The sequence below is a fragment of the Strigops habroptila genome, chromosome 9 (assembly GCF_004027225.2).
Source record: "Strigops habroptila isolate Jane chromosome 9, bStrHab1.2.pri, whole genome shotgun sequence".
Lineage (NCBI taxonomy): Eukaryota > Metazoa > Chordata > Aves > Psittaciformes > Psittacidae > Strigops > Strigops habroptila.
The window spans coordinates 40,050,450-40,071,801 of NC_044285.2; the positions used below are offsets into that span (position 1 = coordinate 40,050,450).

The 21,352-nt window shown below is 37.1% G+C and overlaps 1 protein-coding gene across 7 annotated transcripts in view; it reads left to right on the forward strand.

Moving 5' to 3' along the window:
• Positions 1-21,352, forward strand: part of DIAPH2 (diaphanous related formin 2) — a 233,921-nt gene that overhangs the window by 146,199 nt on the left and 66,370 nt on the right. For all 7 annotated transcript variants that reach the window (XM_030498240.1, XM_030498235.1, XM_030498237.1 and 4 more), the window contains one exon: positions 4,860-4,995. In XM_030498240.1, coding sequence (XP_030354100.1) covers positions 4,860-4,995 — 136 coding nt within the window. The remainder of the gene's footprint in view (positions 1-4,859; positions 4,996-21,352) is intronic.

Here is a 21,352-nt window from a genome sequence, read left to right on the forward strand (position 1 = left end):
CCTTCAGCTAGCTCTCTTAAAAAGAGATAATATTCCTTGCTGGATCTATTCCTCTGCTAGGAGAGACAATAATTTAGGTTTGGGGTTTTGTTACTAGAAAAACCCCAATCCCACAATTCTCTAACTTTTTGATTTGCAGTTGAATTAGCAAAACTGCATGCTGTTATGCACCAAGCAAAAATAGAGGGTCATGAATAGCACGTCAAAAAAGGGGGTTGTTTACATTAAAATGCTTCTGTCGAGATTCACTTGAAAATGATTGCAGTTTTTGCATGCACTTGCGTGTTTTGAAAGGCAGAATATAGATGAATACTTCTCAAAATGTTTTCCAAAGCCACTGGGAAGGCTTTTACTCTTAACTGTGAATTGCTTCTTGCTGTGTGACATTTCTTGGATTTGTAACTGTTATATTAGTTTGATTTTATTCTTTAACTAGGGAATAAATATAGTTGTGTAGTGTATACCTATGAACATCATTATGTACTTTGTCATTGTTAAGCTACATTGCAGTAACAAAATTGCTGATTTCTCTCCCTCCCTTTAAAAGCAATACCAATTTCAGAGCTATTTTTTTCAGTATTTAAACTGATGTCTACCTTTTTAGGTGATTTAGCCTGCAAAACTACACAGAAAGGATATCACTGGCATATGATACTTAAATATAACTTAGAACCCGAAATAACACTGTTCTGTATTAAAAGAAGTCCACTGAAACACAGGAGTTTGGAAGAGAATAGGTATAGAGGAGTATAAAAGCATGCCCAAAAAAGAGAGGTGAAAGCATGAGATGATGTCCAGATTTCTTTTAACTTTAGATTGGTGAGCCCAAATAACACTATGGTATGGCAGCTGCAGAATCATGTCACGTTTATATTAGAAATAGTAGGCTCCCCCACAGTGTGGAGGTCTAGGAAGTGAAGAAATAGTAAATAATGAAGTAATCGAAGCCACATGAGACAGAAAAATAATCCTTTGCAGTAAAATAGTACAAAATTAAAGTATTGGTGGTGTAATTCAGGCAAAGCAAATGCTGTAGAAACCACTGTACATCTGAGTCAAAATTCTCTTTACCTTTATTTACAGTCATCTTCAATCAGCTTTGAAAACCTATGATCAAATTTATTAATAATATTAATTCAAATATAAAGTGTGTTTATAAATGCATATGAATATTTATTTTGCATTCAGCACATAACTTGAAAACAACTGGGACTGTTTCTTACAAATGATTTATTTCAGGCTTTCATCCAAGTATGACTAAATGTGCAGCAGTAAATGACATAACAAATACGAAATGGTTAGGAGTCGGACTGCCTGATGGAGGATAATAACCAACAAGTACATTGCAGGTGGTTTGCTTCCGAGATGCTTTACGAAGCAAAGGGATCGCATGCATTAAACAATGGTGATGATTCAAATACATCATCCTTGATTGTTAGTGGGGTTTTTGTTGGGTTTTTTTGTTGTTATTGTTGTTTCATTTGTTTCATTTGTTTGTTTTTCCACACAATATTAATTTTGAATTGGAACGTAGATGAAAAGATATCTTAAATTTCAAGTAGTGTGACATAAAACTATTCAGGTGGGTAGGAGGTTCAAGAGAATTTGGGATGGCAGGAAAGAATGCACTAAATAATCAGAAATACTACATCTGTTACCAAGCAGTTACCAGAGTACTACAGCCAAGCTAAGAGTAGACAAGACATGTTTTTTTCTCTAGAGTAACCCTTTTGTGGTGTTGTCAAAATGCTTCTGAAGCTGTATGTGCAGTTCTGCATTGCACTGTTAGTTCTCTGTTGTCCTCGACTCTCCCTTTACAGTCTCTGAAAAGAGACTATATATGAAGATACTCTAAAGCATTTACATCCTGGAAGGAAATAAAATACTAGGAAATCTGCAGTTTGAAGAAATAAGAATGGCCCATCTGATATGCATGTGTATAGAGGGTTGGGTGTAGATAGATGAAGATAGCACTCTTATGAACAGTTATCAGTATTTTGTTATCTTGCTGGTTTTCAGGAAGATTAAACCTTTATTTTGAATGGCTTTTGTTTGAATCATCACTGGTAGCCCAGCATATTGTATGAACTTCAATCTGTATTTTCATATAATCTCCCTTCAGTTAGCTGTTGTAGAGGCTGGTTCAAAGTGAATTTCCAGATAAAATAACTTCAGAATTTGTTCAGTTCAGTTTAGAGCTTGTTCAGTTCAGTCTGCTGTAGTCTTCCTGTTAGAAAATGTGACAGAATCCATGATCTAATCGTAGTATGTCAATGGCTGGTGGGCTACTAGTTCAGCCATGACATTTCTTATTTGCTTTCTCTCATAAGATTGTGAGCATTTACTTTCATTACAGCCTGTGAAGTTGCAGTAAAATGAAATCTCTGTCAAGTGTGATTGAATGTGCAGAGACAGAACTGTCCAAAACCAAAAAGGATAAAACATTGATTTTGTCCTTTAATTCTCTTTTCTCTTCTCTGAAAGAAAAGGTGTTTCTAAGTGCGATTGGTTATGTGATGGTACAGCAGATGCAGTTCTTGATCCAATTTTCAGGTGTGTCCACAAGTAACATCACTGGTGACTGTGGTATCCAGCATCTCTGCAAAACAGTATCAGCTATTAAAGAACGGGCTATATGTAGTATTTTACCTCAGTAAACTCTTGAAATGGCATATGCCTGCTGAACTATGCTGTCCCTTGCTTCGGTGAATATTGTGTCTTTGGAAGCATTTGGGTGTCTAAATCTTTAACACTTAAAGATCGTTTAGATAGGATTTCATTTTCGAAGCAACAGTTGTCTTCCTAGCATGTACACAGTAAAGTGACTGGTCGTTTGCATTTAGAAAAATGATTTGAAACATGCTTTTTGAGAAATACATAGAACTGTGTATTAGAAGGCTGACCCAGATTTATTAAGTAAATTTTACTTGTGCAATAATAACTGTTATAATGTCTTGGATATTTATGAAGACATCCACAAAGAAACCTTTGTATTTGTGAACCGGTATGATTTTCCTAGTTTTTAAGGCATGATGAAATTGCATAGGAAGTAAAGTAAATATTGATATGAAAACATTTATCTTATGCCCTGTGCTTAGTAAGTCTTGACTGTTCAGCCTTTTAAGCTAAAACATCATTAATGAATATGTGCTGTGTTAATTCTGGGTGTTTTGGATCCAGTATCGTCTTTGCTATTAATAATACTTTTGGGCTTAATGAATTGGGCCTCCCAAAATCACCTAAAGCCCAGACTTGCAGTAGTCGTAGGTAGAGGTTGTTAGTATACTGTGAGTTGGAAAGGGAGCAATAAATTTGTAGCCGTTGTGAATATAAATAAGAAAATTATCCTTAACATTTATCATGGCTGTCTGTGGCATCAGGTGAAACTCCATCATGATGGATTTCAGTGGATTTCTTCATGATAAATTAATCTTAGGGAAAGTGAAACTGAGGAGAAATTTAGGGTCTTGGGGAATTCAAATACTTCTCATTTTGGGAGAGCAGGCAGTGTAAAAGGAGGTATGAAGGTCTCTGTGAACAGAAGTGATGGGTCAGTGTGATGGGTTTGTGTATCTGGCTGCTGGCACCAGGGTCCTCCGCTGAGGAGAGGCTGGGGCTGCGCTGTGCCGGACACAGCCGGATCCGGCCGGTTCTGGATGGCTCCGCCACAGCCCCACCACAGGGCACCGCTGAGCCCAGCACTGGAGCTCCTGGTGCCTCTGTGGAAACCTGTGTAACGAAGGGCAACATGGTGCACAACAGTGAGGGGTGAGAGGGACAAAGTGTGAGGAGCAGCAGCCCTTCAAGCCACAGGAGGAGAGGTGGTGCTCGGAGCAGGGGCTCCCTGAGGGCATGAGGAGACCCACACTGAGGCAGTTGTGTCCTAATGGAGGAGCCACAGTGGAGCAGGTGAAAAGCGTGAGGAGCAAAGTGTGGCAGGAGGAGCTGTGGTGGACTGACTGCAAACCCCATTCTTGTTTGAGCTGTCAATCTTATTCTCTCCCCACCCTGCTGAGGAGGGTGAGTGAGAGCATGGCTGAGTGAGTGTCTCCAGCCAGCTGAGGTCAGCCCGCCACAGCGAGAAATTGGGATCAACCTCCTTTGAAAAAGGAGGGTATCTTCTGGACTGGGTAGAGACAAGATCAGGGGAAGTGGCTGGTTGTTTTGTGCTGGGTTTTGTGTGTTTTGGTTTGGGTTTTTGGTTGGTTGTTTTTAATCCAGCTATGTTCTCTTACATGGGTAGGTTTTAGTTTAGTTTGTGCAACCTGTTGACTCAGAGGCTTTAGATTTAGAGTTTTAACCTATAAATTCAACTGTTTTCCATTACTTTTGATGTATTTTGTGTATTTACATGATCCAGACTGCTTTGGCTGTTTCAACACAAATATTTGTAGCTTAAATGTTAGTAACTGAATTTCAATTGCTGGTAATTAAAGTCCATTATAGTGGGAACTTGGGTTTCATCCCCGCTCATCCCCCCTAACGGCAAGATGCAGATTAGAGCTAGGCTTATAGTCTTAATAGCAAAAATAAACCAAAACAAAAAAGAACAAACAAAAACCAGCCACAAACATGTTGCTGCTGAAAAACTTGGAACTTTTTCATTTGCCATAAATGCAAAGCTGTTTCAATTTTCATTCTTCTAATGATCTAAAAATGCTTATGTTTACAGTTAGTGTGGTAAGTTATGCTCCCTCTAAGATTTCTGAAGATGCTTGAAGTATTGGGTACCAGTCCCTGTTTTTTTCCCTCGCTTCATAGTATGTAATTACAGTATCTGTGCAAACAGGGTTATTTTTGTTACTCTTTCTCATTTTCCTCAGTATATAACACACTGATGTTCATTTTATCTAATGCAGGAGGCGTTAAAAGAAAACAACAAAAGAAAAGAAATGGAGGAGAAAACAAGGAGAGCCAAATTGGCAAAAGAGAAGGCTGAACAAGAGAAACTGGAGCGACAGAAGAAGAAGCAGCAGTTGATTGATATGAACAAAGGTAAGGCATCACTTTTAGTAGAGAGATTTGTTAAAAAGAAAGTAAGTAGTAACAAACTGAAGGCTGTTCCTGATCAATGTGAAAAATACTTGCTGTCTGTTTTGAAAGCTGAAAACAAGTTATCTTTTTCAGTGAAAATTCAGTTTTGTTTTAGCCTGCCTGATTGTGTAAATCCGTATGTGCCATTTGATATGTGTAATGTTCCTTTCAAGGTGTTTTGCTGGGAATTACAGGCTTTTTTCATTTGCAACAGTTAATTGATTTTTTTCATATGGATTTACTTCCAAGAAGAAGTATCTTCCTTGCTTTGTTGTTAATTTCATTCTGTAAACATCTCTATAATCAAGCTAGTGTGGCAATTATCGTCTTTCTTTTTGGGCTTGGAAGCTCCATGTTATAATGAATGTTCTCCCAACAGTCCTATTAGGAGCTGGAAAGCATGGTTGAGCTTGGAGCCTAAGTACGGAGTGACATTTCAACATGATAAAAAGCAATGTGTTGATCTTGTCAGCTGTGAGAATATTGTATTTTGCATGAGGCCACTCTAGGAGAGAGCAGTGTAAGATAGTAGGAGGAATTGGGTGGTCCTGATATTGATGCTGTGTGGGTTTTCAGGTTGTAAAATACAGGCTTTATTCTTTACTTCTGACTCCAGAGAGGAAGTAGAGGTGGTACAACTGTACATTGGATTGTTTAAGAGAGAACTTGAGGCTGCAATTTCATGTTCAGTTTCCACGAGATTTGCTGATCTGATGGTGTAAAACACTTGTCCTTTATATCCACTGAACAATTATGTACTCATGGAAAAATGCTGTTTGTTTTTTTTATTATGATGAACTTTATGGAAGAGGTGATGATGTATTAACTTAGTGTAAGGATGATGTCGCAGCAAACCATGTAATTAGGACAAACAGTGCAATGCTGGAGATTGATTGGATGGGGGTAAACTTAGAAATAACACTGCCTTTCAAAGGCATATGTATAGAATTTGTGAAGTCGGTTTACACAAGGATGAAAAATACTGGAGAAATGCTAGACGAGGCAACCAGACCCACTCCAACATTTAAGAGGATGAGTGTGGAGGTAAACACAGGGCCATAAAAACAAGGGACGGGTCCGAATTCCCATCGTTGATGAAGCAGGACAGAAGTTGTGTCGTGTCATACTAATGGTGCTGTTTGGTGTTGCATTTATTTAGAATGCCAGTATTTCTGGCATATCAGAACATTTCCCAGAAAATCTGACTTGTGTGTGGACAGCCAGTCGTCAAGGAATGTTAGTCAGCCCAGCTCCCCTTCCCGTTTGGCAGTCATGTTTTTCTAGAACCTCCAGTTACACTTGTGTTAATATATTAGAACTGTATCATCTATTTCAGCATTACTTTGTGAGACTGAATTGTATTTACAATGATTTCAGCAAGTAGTGCTGGTTTATCTTTACTCATATATGTATGCAAGTGTCACAAGTATGTGCTTTTTTTTCTGCTCAGTAATTTCTCAGTTTAAATTTGGTAAAAATGGGCAACCCATGTATAAATCTACAAAACCAAAGAACTGGGAAAAATGAGAACGAGTTTTATGTACAAGTGTAAACTTGTTCTTCTGCAACCACTTTATATGTGCTATTAATTATATTTTAAGAAATCATAAATTAGATTTGCTGTTTTATTTGGTGACTGTGATAAATTGTTTTTCCCAATACTTCATTCTTTGCATTCGGAGTTTTAAAAATGAATTGATATTAATGTTGTGTAATTTGAATACCATGATAGAAAACACTTTATTTATGTGGGAATCTTTTAAAAATTCTCATGTGTTTGTGTACCTCACTTTGCCCCAAAGCTTCTAAGTTTTGCTCCTTATTTTCTGGGTTTCTGTTGTTGTTCAGGTGACTTCCTCAGGGCTGGTTTGGAGGGTTTCTGCTGTGGTACTGTAAATCCTGTTATTTTTGGCCTTGCTTGAAGTGGCAGTGGCACTGCATGGACTATGCTGCGGCATAAGTTTTAGTGAATAACTCCATGGCTTTGTATGGATGACAAACTTTAATTTCATACCATATAAAGATTCTTCTAATAATTTCAGTTTAGCTAAAAACAAAATAGAGAATTTAAATACGGGTGATACATAATTACATTTACTGTATTTTGTCAAGTTAAGCTCATGGAGATGTCTGATAAGACTTCTCTAAGCAATTCTTTCATCATGTGACTGATTTTTCTTTGATATCTGTCACCTGACAACAAGAAGTCCTTCGTAATATGGACAGGCACTTTTCAGTGAGTGGGGTAAGAACCACCTAAATGTCCCATCATCACCCTCCCTGCTACCAGTGTGCTTGAAGACATACTGAGAGACATTAGTCGTAACCACCACTCAAGACAATGTAAGCTAACATGTCTTATTAGCTGTTCAAAAGTAGGAGAAGCCCGCTTAGGTACTGTTGTCAGTGGGTTGGTCTGTGTTTAAGGACTGTAGCAAACAGCTCAAAGTTATACCTTAAACTCCTTCAGCTCAGCCGGTGAAAGCATACCTGTGTCCATCTGTTAATTTTTTAAGCAGGTGAGGAGTTGGCCAAGCTTAGCAGTGACACAGATCCCTCAGTATACTGCTAACATTGTTCTTGTCATCATTAAGGACTTTTCCTATCAACAGATCAAACTAAAATTTAATTTTGCACTTGCATTTCTCTTTTACTGAAACTAACAAATATGTGAATAACTGCAGGTGGCCAAATGGACCAGACCTGCTGTTTTTAATGTTTCTAAACTAGTGACACAAAACTAGTTTTATCCTTCTAAATTATATTTTCTTATATATTGAAATAGCCATATCACATATTACAACTCTATTGCCATGGTCAGAGGCAGGGGCATAGCTCCATCCCCACTGGACTCCACCACACTGATACTGGTTTTGCCGACTATTTGTTCCTTGATCCTTCTATGTCTGTATGCTCATTCCTGCTTACAAAAATAGTTTGTAAATTTGTCTAAGTGAATGTGACACAGAACACTTAGAGGAAGGAGGCAGATGTCCTCCCAAGCTGTCATTTTGACAAGGTGATTTTCACCCAAAGGGTGTTTTAACCTAACGCTTTCAGTTATTTCTCTAGCTATATCTTCAGGAATAAGATTCTAATGCATTGCTCCAGCCTTTCAGATCAGAGTAATTGGGTTCCTATGTTTTCCAGCCTTTTAGTGTGTAGTTCTCTAATAATTATTTTTTGCTGTTACCTGGTTATGCAGCTACTTTTTTTTGTGGACACTGGAGAATCCAGATTAGAATTAATTAGAATTAATTAAATATTACACTTAATATCTGCTTCTTGATGTACCTGAGAAAGGAGAAAACTGTAGCATGGCCAGATTTAAGACCTGGCCTCTATAGTACCTAGTTATGAAGTAACCTAGAGTTGCCAATGTTTTAGAGACCAGGTTGCTCAGCTTGGTGGTTTGTGCTTTGTGTAACTGAGATGCCACATTAATACCATGTATAACCTGATACAAATCCTGCTAAACATGCTAAAATATGTAAAGACGAAGGTAAAAATACAGGAAAGCTCTTAAGTCGATGGAAACTTTGAGATGATTTACACTGGACAGCCTCATACAAACTTAAGTAATTCTAAATCCTAAAGCGTGTCTACATTTCAAAATGCATTTTGCATTTCTTGCAGAACAAAGTGAGCTGATAGGTGACAAAATCAACAAAATAGAAACCTGTGGGTTATCTAAGATCTATTGGAAGTCATTTCTTCAGGTGTAGTCAATGAATTCGGCATTATTTGGGATAAAACTGGGGATACAAATGAGATGTTTTGGACAGCGAAGGCTCTGTAATGGCTTGAATCAAAGGCAACTTTTCTGACTTTCTATGAGGCATTAAATAGTGCTCTACTTAATGGAACATCTCAGTTTCTGTGAAATATTTTCAGGATTTAACACCATTTCTCCCTATCTGACATGCTGGAGCAGTTTTGAAGAAGATAGTAATATCCATATAAAAGTGGTTGTTTAATAACTGATTAAAATTACAATGAAAAAAGCTCATTAGAATTGCTTGAATTTGGCTGAGAAAAGTAAATTTTTATATTGTCATAGAATTCTCTTATTCGCATAACTTTTCAGATTAAGTTTTAAACTTAGTGGAAAAAAGTGGGAATTTCATATACTGTTGATTTAAAACTAGACCTTAAAGCAATTTGTAATGAAACCTGTTGTTTAATATTAAAACCTCCATTTTAAGAATTCTTACTGTAAATCTGCATTTCCCATTATGTAGTGCCTCAAAGTCTGTCACTCTCATCTGTGGTGCAGTCAAAGCCATGGAGAGCCATTCTGGCAGCTGCTGTTCTCTTACTTCCGAACAGCACTGCTGTAGATGGGCAGCTGTAGAGCTTGGCAATATTTGCTCCTTTCTGGTGTTCTGTTCACTTTGCTGTTACTTCTGCATCTGTTTGTTAGTACTTGTGTATGCTGCTTTCCTGATGAAGCCTGGAGACATTGCAAGACTCAAGTGACTTATGCACACACCTAGAGATCTTAAATTTCACAGCCTAAATCATGAACCAATCTTCTTTATTATGGGAGAGGAATTCTGCAGGAAAAGGGCTGAACAGTCCCTTCACTTCTTTAGCATTCACTAATTCCATGGAAAGAGAGCATTCTTTATAGCTGTTTTTCGGCAGTGTTTCCTATTTTTGAGGGCTGTAGCAGGCTGAGCTATGATACATTTATACGTAGTCTTTCACAACTTCCATCTGACTTAACATCTGCAGAATTCTTGCAGCAGAGCCTCCATGTGCATATCTGAACAAGAGAGAAAAAAAGAACTGAAGACAGCTTTCTAGGAGCTGAAAAGCCTGTAACAGCAATTCTGATGCAAATGTTATTTAATCAGAAACAGTTTTGCTCTTCATTATATCTGATTACTCTAGCAATTAAAATCACCTTTTAACTACCAGTATTAGGATAAAAGATAGAATGAGCTTCCTCAGTCCCAATTAGTATTGAATTAATTGTTTTGGAGACATATTAACATTTTCCCCTAATGCAGATGAAGATAATGGAAATGAAGTTCTGTGCTAGTGGCTGATGGATATTCCTACTTTCCTTTTTCAAGTACTCATATAAAAGAATTCATATGCCACTTATTCAGACTGGTATGTGCTAGTATCAGCAATAATTCCATTGTGTTTCCTTGAGCTGCTGTTACACTTGCATTGACTGTTGCAGAATACAGTTAGAGGTTACTTCTGCTACAGTTGTCTAATGATTCCATGCTTTCCCCATTGTTATGTCTTCTTTCTATGTGCTCTACATAAACAGAGATCCGTACTAAGCTTATTACAAGATACACAGTTTTTTGTATGGGGTACCTGGAATGATACATCTTGGGGCTTATTTGCATTCTACAGATTATTAGTTTATGGTGCTGGATGCCAATGAGGCATTACAATTCCTTTGGGAAGTCATTATCTTTCATATTGATGTCGATGGTCTGTTTGAATATGCTGCAGTCTTCCTGAAATACAATATTCACTGAAAAAAATAAGTTAGAGATTCACATTATGCTTAAATGTGAGCACCTATAGAACCAGGATAAGATTTGATTGGTTTTCTTTATTTCTTCAAAGTAATTATGCATGAGTTGCTCAAAATCTTTCAAGATCTGTTTATCCAGGAGATTGAAACTGCCTTGAGAATGGGGGGGATGTAAAAATTTATCTAAATGTTATTAATATGGGTCAAAACAGCTCAAAAGAAATGCAGATAGATGTGAGGATGGACAAGAAGTTAGAAAGAAATTACAACTTTAAATGTAATCTCACCTTTTAAAATGTTGCTATGGATAAAGTAGTGTTTGTTTATGAATATGGCATATGGTACCTTCCAATCAAATGGATTTAATGAGGTCATTTGTCAAGGGGGGTGGAAGTTATGAGACTCTGTGAAATCTGTGGTTTGGATAACTACAGGTGGTGAAAGGCAGAACAATTGGATTCTTTTCTCTTAAAAGTAGGTTTCTTGGGGACTATTTGCCGAACAGTAAAAAGTGGTAACTTTTGATAGCTATATGTGCACATTCAACTCTCCTTTTCCTTGGAGAAAGCATTCTTATTTCAAAAAGCAGGTATTACTGTTAATTTTGAAAGTGCCTGCAGTATTATTTATCCATGTAGTTGCTATGTAACATTATGTTTGTTTATTTTGTAAAGCTTCCAGTGTTTAAAAGCACTTTAGAAATAATTAAATTAGTTGATCAACTACCTTTTCTTTAGTATAAGATTTGTTTGGGAATCGGGTAGCAAGGAGGAGAATTGCATGTAGAACTGTTGCAAAATGGAAGTTTAGTTGACTGTAATGGCAGGACAAGTTTGATGACTAAGCTGTGTCTTAGTGGAATGATGATGTTTTTCTGTGGTGCTAGTATCTCATTTCTAATAGACTTGCTGCCTTCACAAGGGTAGTTTCTCAAATTATGCAGGAAAGAATATCATGTCGATGAGCCTCTTTTTACTGTATGCTTGCTGTTAACACTCCCCTCAAGTGTTTAACAGTAGTATACATAATTAACTTCATAAATAATGATCATTTGCCAATAAACATCATCATTGATCTTCACTAATAAATTTCTGTATGAAGTATTGACTAGTGAAAAGTTACAACACACTCACAAAAGTTCGTGCGGTTTTGTACCCAAGTACAGTCACTGTGCTTAAAGGTAATTTAAAAAGCTGATGCTAAGGCAATGTCTACCTAGAAGAAAAAGTTCTGTAAGGCACCAAAGCACATTTATTTTAATGACAGAAGTCTTTTCAAATGTAGAGATCTAAATGAACTTAAACATTATGATGTTCATTTCAGTGATTCTTTGCTAGCTGTATAATCAGACTTTCAATTTGAACTTGCTGGTCATTGGTGAGTGCAGTCAACTGGTAAAAGATTTAAAAAATTCTAACATATTGCATTTCATCTTCTAAATGTGCAGCAGAAACAAAGCTTCTGTATGTAGTATATAGATTTTTGTTGAAAGCAGAAAGTGGAAATATGGCTGGGTTTTTTTAGACACTGCCAGATGGGCAGTAAAGGTAAAAGTGTGACTTTGCAGGTCTGAAAATTTAGATTTTAAACTTAGAGAGACATGATTCAGTGTCATGTTCCATAAGGTGAGAGCTGTAATGTAGTAACATTTGTCTTGAGAGTACAGAATGTTCAGCTTCACCACATAAAAAATGATTTTCAGAGAGCCATCAAAAGCTAGAAACAAAATATCGCTTTAGACAGTGAAATATTGCAGTGATGAGAAAAATATCAGCTAGAAACTTTGCAGAAAAGTCAAAGAACTGATAGTTGACTGTATTAGTATAACAAAACAGGGAACTCTATTAATGAGGAAATTTATACTCAAATCTATATTCAATTTATATATTTTGGGCTACATAGTCTAAATTCTGTATGTGTTGATGTCTGTGTTTGTCGTGATTTAAACGCACAGTGCCATATTCAGCTTCCGTACTTGTCCAGTCCATGTGATATTAGTTAATCATCATGGGAAAAAAAAAAGTACTTTCAGGGTCACTTTGGAATCTGTATAGAAAGGATTCAAAACCACGGACAAGTTACAGCTTGACATTTGCCATGGCTTTTTCCTATGTACACATTCTTAGTAGGAAAATCCTGGAACGGCATGCTTGACTTGCCAACACCTTTTGACAAAGCAAACTCACAACAATGAAGCTTAATAAAGATCCTTTGAAGCATTTTATTATTTTAATTTGCTTTAGACTGGATGTATTGTGAGCTGTTACGCTAAGAAATGACATTCAGCACTTTAGTCTGGACTAATTAATTCCCGTCTTTTGAGATTTAATGTATGATAAAAGTGAATCTATTCTGATAGGGCTGTCAGGAGCTGGCCAAGAATTCTTTAAGCCATTTGATGAAAGATCGTTGATTCTCAATCAAATGGGCATGCAGTTGATTTTTCTCTAAAATTAAATATATCCTTTTCAAAAAGTTCCGTTTCTTGCAGACTGTAATAAGAAAAGATGAGCTACAGAAGTTTTCTTCTGTAAGGTAGAAAGGCTCATATAAAGCAATAACTGTCTGAGGAATATCTTATGTGTCACAGAGATGTTTCTTTGTCACCTATCTGACTTTATAATTGTCATCCCCAAATGAATTTAAGATCAACCTTGGTCACGTCTGGTTCTGGCACTGAAATCTGTTATTTTTCGTGACATCAGTTAGTGCAGTTGGCTAAATTCCTTTTAAGGGCGTGAAATAATTGAAATAGAAATTGGACAATGTGATTACAAGACTAAAGAAAAACAGTGTTATGGTTTAACCCCAGCTGACAACTGAGCCCCACAGAACTGCTTGCTCACCACCACCCCCCTTACCACCCCCACCCCCTGGGATGGGGAGAGAATTGGAAGAGTAAAAGTGAGAAAACTCGTGGGCTGAGATCAAGACAGTTTAATAGGTAAAGCAGAAGTGATGCACGCAAGCAAAGCAAGGAATCCATTCAGCACTCCCCACGGGCAGGCAGGTGTTCAGCCATCCCCAGGACAGCATCATGCATAGCGGTGACTTGGGAAGACAAATGGCATCACTCTGGATGTCCCCCTAGTTTATATACTGAGCATGATGCCCTTTGGTATGGATATCCCTTGGGTCAGTTGAGGTCAGCTATCCTGGCTGTGCTGCCCCCTAACTCCTTGTGCACCCCCAGCCTCCTCACTAGTGGGGTGAGGAGCAGAAAAGGCCTTGACTCTGTGTTAGAATTGCTCAGCAATAACAAAAACATCTCTGTGTTTCCAGCACAAATCCAAAACATAGCCCCATACTAGCTGCTATGAAGAAAATTAACTGTATCAAACAAAAACCACAAACAGACAAACAAAAACCAACAATCTGCAAGAATATGTAAGGAAATCCTCCTTCCTCAAAATGAATTCCTGAGTCTGGTTTCTTCCTTAAAATATTGGAGCAGTTGTTCAACTATAAGCAACCTTTAAAAGAAAATAATTTCCTAATGCTAAAAGCACTGATGATTTTGTGCTGCCTTATGGATCTGCTAATCACAGAAATGAGAAGTTACTTAGTACTGTAACTGAAAGTAGCCTTCTAACAGTAGAACCTGATTACAGATGCACAGAATTATTTAGGTATCATAATGGTCATTACTGTGTTGTTTTTTGAGCTGTGCAATCTTTTCCTTCCCACATAGAGGCAATGTCTTCCCATTTGTTACTAAGTAATCCATATTAAAGCCTGTTTTTTTAAGTTTAGTGAAAGTTATCCTTGCTAGGGGCATAGGTCTGTGCAGAATGAGGCCCCGGGGGTAATGGTGATGCATTTCAATTCAGTACATTCCTGCTGAAGTAGACCTTGACCACTGTGACATTTTCAGGAAATGAAGAAGTGTGAACATTTCAAAAGTTGTTTTCAATAACCTGCCAGTACAACAAAACAGTTTTTTCTCATTCTATTAACTTTATTAAGCCTCAGATCAGGTTATCATAAACAGGGAGCTTAATTGGTATGTAAGCAAGGATTTGCCTTGGTTTTCGAACTGACATGAGGTAGAGGTTCACTTATCAGTCGCCCTGTCCTAACTTGTTCTCCGTTAATTAAAAAGTAAATAACAGTCATGAGGCTGTATTCTAATCCAGAATGCCAAGGAAAACTGCTTCCTGAAGGTATTTATTATGCATGCAGAATGAATTTAGCAAATGAATGAAATGCAAATATATGAGGAGAACAGCAAACTGCACTTTCCGAAAGACACTGAAAACTGACCTTTTTAAGTTAATATATTGCAATTAAAATTCTGATACTGATTATGAATAGAAAATCATGGTCGAAAGTTGATACAGGACACACATTAGAGTCATGAAAAGTAATTACAAGTTCAAGGCAAAACACGGTAGTGCAAGATGTGGATAGAAGTGTAATTTTGAGACTACTTGGAGAAACAGGCAGGTAGCCAGCATGTGTTACCTGCCGTGGTATTGGACTGGACTCTTTCAGGATGGGCCCAAATTTATGAGGAATTTCGTGGGAAGTTCCTGTAAAGTTTAGCCCAGATGGCTGTGCTATACTTACACTGTTATTAACTTTGATTAGCTTACAATTAGTACATTTGTAATAATGCCTACAAGATGGTTTTGCAAAGTACATTGCCTTTGCTGATAAACAAAAGTGCAGCAGTAAAACCTATGGGTATTCCTGCAGTAATCAGTGCAGAGAAGTAAAAAAGAAAACAGGAAAACAGTCCCGAAACAAAAGCATGTTCCCAGGGCCTCTCAGAGCCTTAGCTGAGAATCCGAACTGAAGAAACCAAATAGCTAGGAGGTGGATCATGGTTTGGATGCATGGGCTGAGGTCTGTTGTGGCTTCAAGCGTAGTGCAGTTTCTGTAGTCCTCAGTTATGCAAGTACCTCAAAAAGCCGAAGCTATTTTGTTGTTTTGTTTTCCCGTCAATAGATGGGAATAAGATTTTGTTAAAATGCTCATAAACTAGTTAAGAACAGTAGTAGTTATTGGGATTTTTTTATGTTCTGATCAAAATAGCCTCTTTTCTAGTGCAAACTGAAAAAACAGGTATCATGAAGGTACTGGAAAAATCTGCTAGAAGATGCTTATTCCTACCTTTTTGATAGATGATCATATACTAAAGGCTGAGGTAAAGTTTTGTGCAATAGAGGCCACAAAAAGAAACTGAAATAGGTCTCACTAACTCTTTCTAGTTCTTCTTCAGATAAATTCTCTGTATTCCTCCCAGGATACCTGTCCTTGCCTCCACCTTCTGCAGGCTTCCTTTATGTGTTGGAGTTTTTCCAGGAGCTCCTTGTTAGGTTTCCAATCCCTTCTTTAGTATATACTGAACATTTAGAGCTGGGAAAAACGTGACTGTTTCTTTAGTGCATGGGAAGTATAGCTGACATTTGGAGGTAATGTTTAGATAAAACCTCTTCCAAATTTACTTAGACCTTACCTAAATCTACTTTTTCTTTGTATTGTGTAATGAGGGGAGAGGAAAGGATGTTAAAAGTATTCCTTTTACTACGCAAGAAAGAGTAAAAAAGAAAGTTAAATATTTCTCCATTTCTTTAAAAATAGCTCATAAGAAGTGAGCTTGGCTTCAGGGAAATTGTTACTTGTCATCTTGAAGAAGGTATGAATCTATTTTTAGGACAGCTTGATATGATTGTTTAGAGGTGAGAAACTAAAAACTCTCATAAAGTTAAAATCATCAGGGGTGGCCGCTACCACAGAAGCAAGTTCTAGAATGCTTACTGACTCAGAGGAAACCCAGCAAGTTCAATATTCCCATCTTCATGTACAGTCTATGAAAGAGCTCTGATGTCACATACGTTTATCATTCATGGTTCAGGTTAGTCCCTAAACAAAGCACTGCCACATGTTTTCGAGTGTGATCTTTCAGCAGGGCTCTTTTAATGACTTGAAAAGCCTCATTGGCTACAACAGAATAAACACATTTCAGTTTCCGGTATGAAATTTGAGCAGGAGTTGGTTTAAAAAAAAAGAAGCCAGTAGAACTTCTTGTTGTCTTGGCTCAGCTGAGCCTTTATTGCTCCTCAGGTGAGCAAAAGTGATACTTCACCTGCATATTTTTTGTCAACTTCAGTGTTCATTTTAATCATAAGAGTTATAAATAGAAAAGAACATGATTTTGCATTTAATATCAGGAGGTATGGATGTTGAGGTCTCTTGCTGAGATTTAGATGAGATTTGTCGGGAAGTGATAAAGGAATGTAATATCTACAAAAAGGATTCTAAATCTAACTTAAGGGTCATATTTCATAAAGTGCTGGCACTGATAACACAGGGAAATATTTTATCTTCATCTCCATGTTGAAATGGTTCCTTTGTTTCAGAGGAACTGTTAAAACAGAGGAAATGGCTACAGAAGCAGGTGAAGGATTGTGTTGGGTCTGTGAAAAAAAGATAACCTGCACATTCTTCATCATTCTCAAGTGTTTGTTTTCTACCTTTACAACATAGTCCTCATGGTTGATTTAGCAATGCACAGATTATACTAAAATAAATTACCTACCTGTACCAAGGAGCTGTAGTTGTATATCAGGTATAGTCATAATACAGTGCAAGAGCAGGCTGTTTCAAATGATTATGTTTTAAAATGAAGACACTTTAATCTCTACTCTGTGTTCCAGAGGTAGGTTAAATGCCAGCTCCATGTGCTTATTTGTTTTGGGTGAAAGACCCGATGTGCTTGATGGGCTTTCTCTGGACTTTGTTTTTACACAGATTCTCATACAGTGGACGCAAGCAACATAAGGCAGGCAGAACAGAGAAGCATCTTGATGTGGTTTTTTCTAACATTCCTATCTTAAGTACTTGTCAAAGCTAATCTTCCATGTAAGTAGGGTGACAAAAAAAGAAGGGAGACTCAGTGATAACAGGGCCTGTCTAGAAAGGTGCGTGAAACTTCTAGTCCTTCACATATTGATTATTAAACTTTTAAATCTTGAATTTAAGTTTTACAGAGGGAGCCTTAAGACTTGTATACTATTGCAGTCTTTCCTGCAATAGTTTTGCACAAGCAAAGGCACATTTACATTAATTTTACCCTTTTAGAAAACATTTTGAAATAATTCAAATTGCAAAGTTATTCCTTTCGTTGCATCTCCACCTGCCATTTGGTGGTGGATAAAATATAAAGAATGGCTTGAGTTTGGGACAAGTTATTCGTCTTGGGAAAGCTGAAGTTTAAAAATAATCATAGCATCACAGGCTGGTTTGGACTGGAAGGGACTGTAAAGCTCATCCAGTTCCAACCCCCTGCCATGGGTACGGATACCTTCCATTAGACCAGGTTGCTCCAATCTGGCCTTGAACACTGCCAGGGATGGGGCAGCCACAGCTTCTCTGGGCACCCTGTGCCAGCGCCTCAGCACCCTCACAGGGAAAAGTTTTTTCCTTATCTATAACCTAAATCTCCCCTGTTTAATGTTCCAGAAATAGATTATAGGCTTTGTTTCTCTCTAAGATTTACTTCTTTGTGAAGTACTTTACATTAGAATTAAAGCGCTAATTGATTGTAAAGTTCTGAGTTCAGTGTTCTATGAAGAAAAATCAAGACAGGTTAGTCATACCTGATCAGACACTTTCTAATACATTGTTTTGATAGATATTCTAAACAAGCAGTTATTATTTCGAAGGACAGTTTTCCGCATATTTGCACTAGAAGACATTTGAAAATCAAAACACTTGCTCAGAAGTAAAGGCTTTGTTCACCACTGCAGATACCCAGGGACGGTGTTCTTCACACTGTAACTTACACAGCAGCCTGAGCACCAACAGTGGGTTTCTTTCACTCATCCCCGTTCTATCATGCACCCTTTTTAAATATACACCATCAATAAGGACTTGCGAATTGATGCTTTAGGTAGAGTGGGTTGAAAAGATCATACAACTTCTGCTTCTGCTGTTGCCTGTGCAGTATCGTACAATTCCTTTCAGAGTTTTTTTGCTCCGTCCTTAAAATCTCCAGACTTATTCCTACAACCTTGTTTGGAAATGTGTTTTGGAACATTGGTTTTGATTGCAAAGATAATTCTGCTAATTCAGCCTAAATGTTTTCCTACTGTACCAAAACAGCACTCTCTTGGCTAAGTTATCTGTTGGGATGAGTTTTCTCTTCTGGGACTTTGCAGATTCTAAGCACAGGAGGAGGTTGTCAAACCTGTTTTCAGTGGCTGCTTTATGTAGCCTAAAGAGATCATGCTGCCTTAGGCATTTCTTGTTAGAATCCACTCCCCTGGTTATTGTAAAAGCTTTTCAAGTTGTCATTTGTCTTGTGTGAATGCTGTAATTAAGCTTGTACACAGTATGCTAGTACTGGAAATAGAGTATGTGACTTTTTAACACTCTGATCAGATTGGTCGTTCATCATTGTTTCTTTGGTCACTTATTTGTGTTGCAGCTCTTGGTCATTCCCTGATGAAAAGCTCCTGGCTTGCCCCCAAAGTTATACACACATCCTATTTCTATTATTTTAATCTTTTTAAATCATTCCAAACCTTATGTATGTTCTGATCTTATCTTTCCTAACGTGAGAATTGCTTATTTGTATGTCTTCTGTTCTTACAGCAAATCCACTTACTAGTTTTTCAGAAAAGTTCAGTTGATAAGCCCTCAACTATTAAAGCTTCCTATCTATTAACAACCTGTTGTTGTTAGTTAGCCAGATATTTTTCTAATGACCATCTTTTGCACTCTCCACTAATGAATTAAGCAGCTATTATATCCAATGTTGAAGACCAGATAAATGAGAGAATTTTTCCAGCCAGATGAAGTGCAGTAAATTGCGTTAACAAAAAGCATGAAAACGTAAATTCAGTCTGATATCTACAGCAGAACTATACTGTCATAATCTTGTGTTCTGTTCGCTTCAAAACTTGTTTGAAAGGCATTTCATATTACAAGGTGAAGATTATAATATCTAAATAATTTACTTAATAATAATAGTAATAGCTATATGGTCATTTCAAATGGCACATGAATGTCATAGAGATTTGCCATTTGCTTCTGTGTCAGTGGAGAGAACTTTGTATTAGCTGATGCAGCATTACTCTTCGCTCATCCATGGTCATTTACCTAGCGTGTCTTTTGTTCCAAAAGATAGTACTATTTATGTGCATTAACATTGAGGTGAAAAGTTCACTCAGTTTGACTATGTTCAGATACACCCCCCCCCACATACACCACCCTTTTGTACATCCAAATCTTCAATTTCTCATTTAATTTCTTATGGTTTGTCAAAGGTCTCTCTTTGTTGAAATTGGCAGTCTAGTTCCAGAGCACTAATGTTTAGAATGTCATTTAACATAAAAATCTGATCACAAATACTAAATAATACTTATTAAGACCAGTTCATCTCAACTCAGTTGTTATTTTTCAAAGCAAAGTGTAAAATCCAGAGCATTGCCTTTATACACAGCAACTTTGCTTATAGATGCATGGTATGGCTGTTCCTTGTTCCATCCATCATATGTAGATGGAGGTTATGACAGTCTTTTTCATATACAATTCCATGTTATGGACTACTCAGATTCCTCTTCTTTTTCCCTTCTTCTGTTCTGTTTGCTATAAGTGGTTGAAAACTATGAAAAGCTTAGGTGTCCTGATTGCCTGCTCACCTCAAATGTGACTTTATTTGTTAGCTGTATCATACTTTTTTCCTCTGTCTGTGCCTCTCAGCATGCTTGAGGCTCTTCAGCAGTGGAAGAAGCAATAATATTGTTCTGTGGAAGAAGAAAGTTATTTTTGTCTGCATTAGCATCATTAAAAGTGGCCAAAATCTGTTGACTAAACTGGTATAAATTGTGGGACCAGCAAGAGGATGAATATCATAGTACTATATAAAAACAAAGGCAAATCAAGGAGATAGATGGTATAATATGTGAAGTGCCTCAGCAAGAGCTGTGGGGAAAGGCTGAAATTTCTGTTGATTTTTTTTAATGAGTTTTAATGAAGGCTGACTGAAAATGTACTTCTTTGTCCAGTTCCCACTTCATCAGCTGAGGAATTTAAGATGCAGTGCTGAGATCAGACCTAGTATAAATTTGACTCTGAGGAGTTAAAAATCTGATCACTCTGTTCTACAGCTTCCTTAATTCATGGGTCTTTATATTGTATATTTTGATATTCAAGCAATAGAGTGGGTTTTAGCAGTTGCAGTAATTAGCAGGTGGAGTAGCACACTCAGCAAAAAGAAGTGGAAGGCTTCATAAACATTTATGAAGTATTGAAGGATCTTTGTCTTTCTGAATAAACTCTGCCAACTCTTTTAATGAAGATCGAATGATATTGTAATTTTTCTGTGCATAAAATATTCCAATATATTAACCAATTCTATGTATTACAGTCACGTTCATTAAATGTTTCAGATCTGCTTGATGAGTATTAGTTTGGACAAAGTGTATTCACAGACTTTTGATTTAGAAACTAAATGTAATACAGAGCCAACAATAAATCAATGAATAGGCATGTGTAGGATAAAGAGCACAAAGAAAAATAATTATGTTGTGTGCTTTAGACAAGTTTAGACCTGGCCTTGTAGCTGTGAGTGTGAATTGAGAGAAGCTAATACTTACTTTGCAGGAGCTTAGTTTTTTCAGGGGTTTAGATGTAACATAATTAAACTTGGTATTTCAGAGCAGCCAGTAGCTGGTTGCTACTCTTGCTCTTCTCCCTTTCATCTTACACCAGAGAGAACTTTATGTATGTGTTTGTATATTATACTAATGGTTTGAATTACTTTGATGTATAATTTAAATTTATCAAGTAGTTACACAGATCATC